Source organism: Hemicordylus capensis, chromosome 5 (assembly GCF_027244095.1).
Source record: "Hemicordylus capensis ecotype Gifberg chromosome 5, rHemCap1.1.pri, whole genome shotgun sequence".
In the NCBI taxonomy this organism is placed as follows: domain Eukaryota; kingdom Metazoa; phylum Chordata; class Lepidosauria; order Squamata; family Cordylidae; genus Hemicordylus; species Hemicordylus capensis.
In genome coordinates, this window is record NC_069661.1 from 139,376,730 (window position 1) to 139,386,305 (window position 9,576).

Below are 9,576 nucleotides of genomic sequence, written 5' to 3' on the forward strand. Positions count from 1 at the left end.
ACTTTATGGGTTTTCGCTGGGTATGCTTATCAGTTTGGGCTACGATCGTGCTAGGAAGTCTATTAAACAACGAATTTCTGACATTGATTTACAGTTAGAAGTTGCCAAAATCCCAAAAGGTGTTTACCTTGGAGATCAGCATTTTAACACAAAACCGACTGCATACCTAAGTAATATTTCCTTTCCCAAGTTTAGGCGGGTGCTATGGTTAGCTCGATTAAATGCGCTCCCTACAGCAGTGCTTCAAGAGAGGTTCAGGGGGGGTTCCTTATGCATCCCGACTTTGCCCTTGTGGGTCTGGCGATATCGATACCACTGAACATGTTATTTTACATTGTGACCTCTACAAGAATGAGCGATTAACACTTATTTTTCCTTATCTTGTGATGTTTCCTGGTTATTCAGATAAGTCTCTCTTAAAACTTTTATTGTCAAATTTTAATTATGAATATTCCAATACAGTGGCTAACTTTTGTTATATTTTATGTAAATTATGTTCTGTTGTGTGTGATAATGTTTCTGGTCAATGATCAAAATAAAGGATGATGATGATGATGATGAATAAAGGCATCATGATTTTAATATGAAATAATTGTGGGATTATTTTAAATAAGCTGGGTGTAAAATCCTAAGCATACTTACTAGGGAGTGCTCAATGCAACTTACTTCTGAGTAAACCTTATTAAAATTACACTGCACTCTCACTTGTAATTGTTTGTCAACCCACAGCAAATCCTACTGTACAGACATACTGCCAAGAGGTAAATCAAAGCATTATTTTCTGCTTTACTGTGTTGATTTCCTATATTCAATGAAAATGTATTATTTAGATTCATAAAAAATGTACAAATTCAAAACAGGAGGACAAATTTCTTTCTGTGCTTTTATTCTTAATTCAAATTTATACATATTACATACATTTATATACAGTTATTTATTATTTTTCTGTGTAAACCGCCCTGAGCCATTTTTGGAAGGGCGGTATAGAAATTGAATTAATGATGATGATGATGATAATAATAATAATAATAATACATGGAAAAGTAGATATTTACAGCAATCTAATTCAAGTACAAGCATAACATACATACATCTACTGTAAGTGGGCTGACTCTTATGCTCTCCTGTGGGGTATGCCACAAAAGCATTCACCTCCTTGGGAGATACTGATGCTGGTGTAGGCACATTCCTTGGGAAAGGGGGTGGAGCAACACAGGAACAATCCATGAGGTCATTCACACAATCAAAAACTGTGTTCTACCTGGGTTTGGGAGCTGTGTGTGCTCCTAATTTTCAGTTGTGTGGAAGCAAGGAGGAAAACCTGGGTAGAAGTGATTGTGTGGAAGCAAGGTAGGAGGAAAAGCTACCCACTTCTATTCAGGTTTTCCTCCTACCTTGCTTCCACACAACCAAAAATTGGGAGCACACACAGCCCCCAAACCTGGGTAGAACACAGTTTTTGATTATGTGAATGATATTCCTGGAAGTGGTGTGAATTATATTCTTCCACACAAGAAGCTTTCAACAGCAACTCACATCACTGTAGACATATGTAAATCAGGCTTCACTTGTGTGATATCAAATGATATGCATGCATGTATGAAATTAGTGGTGGGTGCATACCTCCTGAGCTCACCTCACAATTAGCTTGGTTTTTCTAGGATCTCAGAGAACCCTTAGAAAAACCTGGCTTTTGTTTTTTCATGAGAATTCCCCAAGGAAGCACAGGATATTGGTGCATTTGGAGGCTCAGTAGTCCACTGTGTTACTTTACCCTTTCACAGGCAAACACCCCAATGGGGATGGGGTGCGACTGGCAGTGGGTAGAATTGGCTGGCATGAAGGATGAAGAGACCTCATCCTTCAGGCCTGAATGTTAGGAGTGTCCATTGCTATTGGGATAAGAACTGTAGTGTGCCTTCAGTATCACCAGCCAGCCTTCCCCACTAGTTTACAAATGTGTATTTGTTTCAGAGGGAAGAGTGGTACACAAACAGGGAGAAATGGCTGGCAGCAAGCTCATTGTGAACTGAGCCTGAACGTTAGTGGGGTTGTGGAATCAATATGTAATATGCCTGGGGGGAACCTTGAATGTGACATAATAAACCCTGTCCCATCCCAACTTAGGATGCATTGCTATGGAAAACAGTATAAATATGGGAGGCAGGACACCAACTGAAAAGTTCTTCCAGCTTTTGTTGTCCCTCCCTTCTCCCTCCACATTACTATTTGCTGAGAGAGGAACCGTTCTTAGGCCAAAGACTCATCCTTTTCAGTCAAACTTCTAACAAAGCTTCTACTATTCCAGAATCAAGTCCAAAGATGCAATCAATGGTATACAATTTTCTCAGTTAGAAGGGTTCATTTGGTTCTACAGAAAAGCTCACAGTTAAAATGGACCCAGAACACCAGACGTTCATTAATTGCTTTTAATGTTTGACCCCTTTAAACTTTGTCTGACAGAATGAAATTTTTCAGCTTAATTGGCTTCCTTTCTGTGTATTTTTGTAAAACATTCTGCAAACCTGGTGCCAAATAGCAACTTGACAAGCACATTTTTACCCTCTATTTATCTCTCTCAGATAAAATAATGGGAGAAGTTCCAGTTGCTGAATTTCTGAAATATTAAGTTGTTGATTAAAACACCGGAGCAAGGCCTGTGTGTGTGTGTGTGTGTGTGTGTGTGTGTGTGTGTGTAGATATGTGTATATGGATGGATAGATACAGTAGATAGATAGACAGATAGACAGATAGATAGATACTGACTGACTTCACTGACTGACTTGCTTCTCCAAGATTACAGGTAGGAGTCTCTCACAACCCTATCTTGAAAATGCCAAGGAACGAACATGGAACCCCAAATGCTAACAACAAAGACTGTACTAACTTGGGTCTTAGTTCACATGCAAATTGTAGTTTTTCTGTTTTGTGGGGTTATGTGGGGGAGGTCCTGGTGCTCAGTCCCAGCTCCTTTTCATCCAGTCCTAAAGCTTCAAGAGTTAATGTTAAGAATCAGGGGTCTTCAGATTTCTGTAATTGTTGCAGAGTGGGCTAAGGTCATTTCTTCTGTTAAGTTTCATTATAGTTATCTGAACCTCCAGAGTATTTCCATATAGCTGAGGAGTTGTGAGGAAATTCCCTCAAAACCTGCCCATCAGCACCCGAGAAGTCAGTACTTCATGACACCAAGAGATTAACTGTGTCAAATTCCTTCCCCTTCAGAAACAGAACAGGGCTACCAAACATGTGAGGGGGCCACAGAGTTTCAGCATTTACTTCTCTGGAGATTATTAGAAAGCTTTTCCCTTCAGAAGCAGAAGGTTAGACATTTCCCACTCTTGTAGCTGAAGCCCTCCTTTCCTCCACCTTCCTTGCTAACAAGTATGGAATCATAGCTCTGCCCTCCTGCTTGTCTTCTCTGTCTGACATCACAAACATTCTGTCCTATTGATCAACATGATGGGGGATGTTTGGGGTTTGGGGCACCCCTAAGTGTTTTCCCTTCAGATTTTTATGAAACCAACATGTCTGTGGGTCATCCTGAGTTTGCTAGTACCTACCACTTGCCCACAGCTGCTCTGGTTCTCTGTCCATAAGGATAGTAACGTTTTCAGCTCTTTCAGAAATAGTATAGAGCTAGCAATGATATTTTATAAACAGACCTTCCATGTCAAATATGTTACCATGTGTAAGAAAATGTTTACATAGAATGAAACATACTTTCACATAACATAATCACTGTGCATCCCTATTCTATTTTTTAAACATCCCAGACTACATCCTGTAATTTGAATGCAAATAGGCTATTTATGTGGTGAAAGCTCAAACCTCTGTCAACTAAATGTCTAAGCTGTTGTATAACAGAAAGCATTTTCTATAGTATTAAACATTTTGTTCAGGGTAACCTGTTCATTAGCTGTGAGAGAATTTAGAAAACTCTGTTGAGGATGTTTTTCTTCTTCTTCATTTTAGATTTGTCCTTAGATTATTTTATAAATTGGGATATGTGGAAACAATGGCTCTTGATTGATATGTTAATGGCAGTTAAATTTTCCTTAATACTTCTATAACTATTTTAAGAGGCAAAAGCAGACTGGAAAAAACACTGGTCAAATTTAGATTTATGTATAAGTGGATTTTAAATGAAACTATTGATGATGGTACAAAGGATTAAGGTATCTGTATCACAACGGAGAAGTAGATAGGCTTGTTCAGTTTTGCTCTGTGTAAAATTAGTAAACAGATTGGGGATGTAGCTGGGTGTGTTAACGGAACAGTGTATTGGTTGTTCACCCATCACCATCTGTCCCACGTCAACTGTAGTTTAAGACATTACAAAAACATGGCTGATGGTTTTAGGCCAATTAAAGCAGATTTTATAGAGTAAGAAGGGTAGGGTTTCAGGCCACCTACCAAAAAGGTAGAGTTGCAGGCCACCAGCCAAAGGGCTATGTATTGACTGTCTATGTGTGAAGTGCGGCTTCTGAGGCCTCTGTCTCCGGAAAGCATCACCCCATGTTGCCTGACATGCAGATCTTAATTAACAGCTGGAAGAACTTCAGAAGCAGCCAACTACACAGGGTAAAGCACTATAATAGATAAAAATACCTTAAACAGTAAACTTTGGGAAGTCCTACTTGTAAGTACCTAAGGTGCTCTTTGGATCACAGCTACAGTAACTGACAGTTGTTGTATCCAGTTCCCTGTAACAAAGTGTTGGCAGATCACTCACCATTCCCAAAAAATCCTGTTAAGCTTTGTGCACTGCAGGCATGAAACTATCAGTATTCAGATTAAAATGTGCTTTTAATTCATATATATATATATATGAAATATATATATATATACACACACACACACACACACACACACACATACTCACTCACTCACTCAGCACTATGTTTGCATTTGGATATGATCCCAGACAGCAGCAGCAGAAGCAAGAACAAAGTGGTTAGCACTAGCAATGACCAGGGTGTACGAATATGAAACACCACCAAATTGGAGAGTTTTCTGGAGTCTGAACTCATTTCCAATATTATGACTGTCTATGATTTTCTTGGCCTGCTAAAGTGAAATGATTAACTAGCAACCCACAACAGTAATAAAAGGCACCAGGAAAAAGTTTTTCTGCTTCTTACATCACCCAGGCAGCCTCAAAAAGCAAATGAAGCCCACACTTGAAAAGGCTCTTATAAGCAGTAATAAAAATTAATTAATTAATTAATTAATTAATTAATTAATTAGTGAGGAGGAGGAGGATGTTGATGGGCATTCATCCACAGTGGCATAATTTCTCAAATGCTTAAAATCTGTTTGGAAATGCTGACTTTATTTGCCTGACAGGGAGGTTTGTCTCAGAGAGTTGACATTTCATCAAATTGTTAAGTCCAGTTATTCAAAGCAGAATGCGTCAAGTTGCCATGGACATAAAATGGATTGTAACTGTAAAAAAGCCATGGTAAGAAGTTCATGAACATTATTAACGTACAAATTTCACTACCTCCTTACCGAGACCTGTACCTATGAAAGTCATTTGTGGCCTGAATGAAGGTAGGTGCCAAGCTGCATAAAGCTTCCTGCTCTAGTTGTCCAAAAACAATTTTCAAACTGGCCATTAAATAAACCACCACTTATGAAACTGTCTTAAAGAGAAGGGAAGAAAACTTGGTAATTTTTGCAGGGTAGGGGTAGAATAAAAACAAGATCTCCCCCAATCGTAGGGAAACCTTTTGTTTGGTTGGGAAATAGCAATAGCACTTACATTTATATACCGCTCTATAGCCAGAGCTCTCTAAGCGGTTTACAATGATTTAGCATATTGCCCCCTACATTCTGGGTACTCATTTTACCGACCTCGGAAGGATGGAAGGCTGAGTCAACCTTGAGCCCCTGGTCAGGATCGAACTTGTAACCTTCTGGTTACAGGGCGGCAGTTTTACCACTGCGCCACCAGGGGCTGGCGCAGTGGAAATGATGGGGAATATAAGAAGCTGCTTTATACCAATGGGCATTGCCTAGTTCAGTATTGTCAATTCAAACTGCAGCAGATCCCCAAGGCCTCAGGTGGAAATATTTCCCAGGACCAGTTACTGAATTCTTTTAATTGGGGATGCAAGACATTGAATCTGGGACCGTCTGCATGCAAAGCACCATCCAGTAAGCCATGCTCACAGTACACCAGTGTTCTTCATTGTAAGGCCCAGAGGCCAGTTGCAACCCCCATCAGCCCTAGGTGTAGTTCCCTAAATGTTCATTGGGCCTACATGAAGCTTTAGCCCAAACGGAGTGCTCTTTACAGTCTACCACCTGGCACCAGAGTGTTTTCCGGACTATGAGATTTGCAGCAGTCAATGCATTGCAAACTGTGACAGAATTGTGCAAACGTTTCAAAACGAGAGTAAAGGGTTGTTTAATGCTTTGTTGTAAGCTGGTGGCCATTCATATTTTCTGTCCGCTGAAATGTATTTTCCAGGCAGGAGTGTCCATATTCTTATTGAAACACATTTTTTTGTTTTTTGTTTGTTTATTTGAAACATTTGATATACTGCCCACTCCGAAGATTCTGGGTGGTGTACAAAAACATACAAATCAAGACAGCATTAAAATTACATTCTAAATAAAACTAAAGTAACAAACAGGAAAAATAATAGGTAAACTACAGGGTAAAAGCCTGGCGAAAAAGAAAAGTCTTCAATAGAGATTTAAAAACCGACAAGGAAGGTGCTAAATGAATCTGCAGGGGGAGGGAATTCCAGAGAAGTGGGGCAGCAACTGAGAAGGCCCTTTCACGGGTCCTAGCACTCCGAACCTCTTGGAAATCGGGGACCGAAGGGCCATCTGAGCAGATCTGACCGGATGGGATGTAACTGGATGGGAGAGGCGGGTCTGTAGGTAAACAGGTGCCAAACCCCACAAGGCTTTGAAGGTCAAAACCAGGACCTTAAATTGAACTCTATAGAGAATAGGCAACCAGTGCAATGCTGCAGGAGAGTTGTTACCCTGTCATATTTTCTGGCACCCGTAAGTAAACAAGCCGCTGCATTCTGGACCCATTGTAGCTTTCCAATTGTCCTCAAAGGTAACCTTAGATAGAGGGCATTACAATAATCTAGGCGGGCGATAACAAGGGCATGGCTCACTGTCATTAATGCTTGCCAATCAAGGTAAGGGTGTAATTGACGAATCAGATGGAGCTGGGCAAAGGCACTTCTGGCTGTAGACTCCACCTGCTGTTCAAGCAAGAGGTGCGAGTCCAAAAGGACCCCCAAATCACATACAAGCTCCTTCGGGGGCAGCACCACCCCATCTAAAATAAGGTTCACATCCAGCTATTGGCTGGTACGAGGGCTGAGTAAGAGTAGTTCAGTCTTGGTGGGATTCAGTGTGAGCTTATTTTGATTCATCCAGACCTTAACAGCTTCTAGGCATCGAGTAAGCACAGAAACAGCATCTCCAGAATGGTCTGGATGGCAATATACAGCTGAGTATCATCAGCGTATTGATGAAATCTCATCCCAAACTGGGAAATGACCTTACCCAGTGGCTCCATATAGATGTTAAAGAGGACAGGGGCAAGAATTGAACCCTGGGGAACTCCATAAAGGAGTGGCCATGGGTCAGAGCATCTGTCCTCAATGCATACCAACTGCACACGCCCACTAAGGTAAGAACGGAACCACTGTAAGAAAGTGCCCCGATACCCAACCCACACAGGCGGTCAAGGAGGATAGCATGATTGATAGTGTCAAAAGCCGCTGAGAGATCTAAAATGACCAAGAGAGGGACACTACCCTCATCAAGGTCCCGAGGAAGGTCATCTACCAGAGCGAGCAATGCTGTCTCTGTGCTATGCCGAGGCCTGAAACCCGACTGATAAGAATTAAGATAACCAGTTTCCTCTAAGACCCTCTCAAGCTGGGCACATACAACCCTCTCTAACATCTTCGCTACAAAGGGAGGTTGGAGATCGGCCTATAGTTGTCAAGGACCTCAGGGTCCAGGGAGGGTTTCTTCAAGTGAGGGTGAGCTATCACCTCTTTAAGGGCTGCTGGTATGAAACCCTCACGTAGCGAAGAGTTAACCAACTCCCATAGCCAAGAATTAACATTTCCACCAGCTGTTCTAACCAGCCAGGAGGGACAAGGGTCCAAGTAACATGTTGCTGCACCCATACCCAAGAGAATCATGTCCATATCCTCGACCAACTCAAAGGTGTCCCATATAACATCACAGGGCGGAATCTCCTCTATCTGATCAGATCCTACAGAAGTAGAGTCCAACTCTAGCTGAAGGCGGGCGACTTTATCAGCAAAGAATTAAGCAAATTGATCACATCTACCGGCTCCTCTCTCCTAAGAAGGGAGCGGGTAATCCGAAATTTATCTGCCCTCCTCCTGTCCCATTTGGGCCAATGGAGTCATGGAGTGTGTATGAGATGAAAACAAACAAACAAACAAACAAACAAACAAACAAACAAACAAAATGGGAAAGTGAAAGGGAATCCTGTGGTAAGCCTGGAAGGGGGGAAGAGAGGAACTGGCACACCTGGTTGGGCACTCTCTTCCATGGCAGCGGTGGCAGCAGCCAGTGGCCCCTCAGCTCCCCCGCCAAGGCTGCTGGGGTGGCCGTAGCAGCAGCAGCTTCTGCCACTCCTTCTCAGTCGGTGTCCCAGACAGAGCCTTGCTAGGGCTGGGGAGCCTTGCAGTGGCAGTGGTGCACCTTTCTCCTCTCTGTCATCACCCTCACTGCTTTCCTCCTGCCTGGTCTTCTCCTGAGGAAGGAAGATGGTGGCAGTGCGCCTCCAGAGAAATACATAGATAAATAGATAATTAAAGAAAGAAAGAAATAGGAGGGAAGAGGCAGAGGGGAGGCAAGCGCTCCTCCAGTGAGATCTGTGGGATTGCACAGAAGAAAATGAATCATGATTCAGTTCAATGGGCTTCCTTTTAAGTAAGTGACTGTTCTTCTCCGTGCCCTTTGCATTGTAGTATTTGTCATTTATTTATTTATTTAAACATATTGTATACCACCCAAAATGCAAGTCTCTGGGTAGTTTACAACAAAACAATAAAAACAACAAATAAAAAGGTTAAAAGATTACAAAAATGGCCGCCCCTCTTTTTTGGAACACTCTCCCCCACCCCGCAAGATTCGTTCAGCTCCTTCCCTAGCTACTTTTAAGGCCCTTCTTAAGACCTACCAGTTTCACCAGGTGTTGCCCTTTAATTAATTAATTAATTTTAATTGTCATTAGTATTGTTGTTGTCCACTGCCTAGAGTCTTTGGAGGAGGTGATATATAAGAACATTTTAATAAATAAATAAATTTTAAATGTTAAAACTATTATAGGTCAAACAATTAAAAAGAGTATCTAATTAAAAGCCTCGATGAACAAATGTGTCTTGACTGCCTTTTTAAAAGTTGTAAGAGATGAGGAGGCTCTTAAGCACAGAAGTAAATGATTTATTTCAATGGGCTTCCTTTTCAGTAAAACGTGCACAATAAAGGGTTGGATTCAGAAATCTGCTCAGCTGCTCTCCCCTCCTCTTCTGTGTTGACAAGCTCAAGTTATGT

At 41.5% G+C, this 9,576-nt stretch overlaps 1 protein-coding gene across 4 annotated transcripts in view; it reads right to left on the bottom strand.

The window, feature by feature from the left end:
* SEMA3D (semaphorin 3D) overlaps positions 1 to 9,576 on the bottom strand; it is a 413,180-nt gene that overhangs the window by 72,345 nt on the left and 331,259 nt on the right. Inside the window, exon 18 of one of the 4 annotated variants that reach the window (XM_053254949.1) lies at positions 1,292 to 8,801. The exons of the other annotated variants lie outside the window; for them this stretch is intronic. Coding sequence (XP_053110924.1) covers positions 8,745 to 8,801 — 57 coding nt within the window. The 3' untranslated portion in view covers positions 1,292 to 8,744. Of the gene's footprint in view, positions 1 to 1,291; positions 8,802 to 9,576 lie in introns of those variants that run through there. 4 annotated transcript variants of the gene reach the window in all.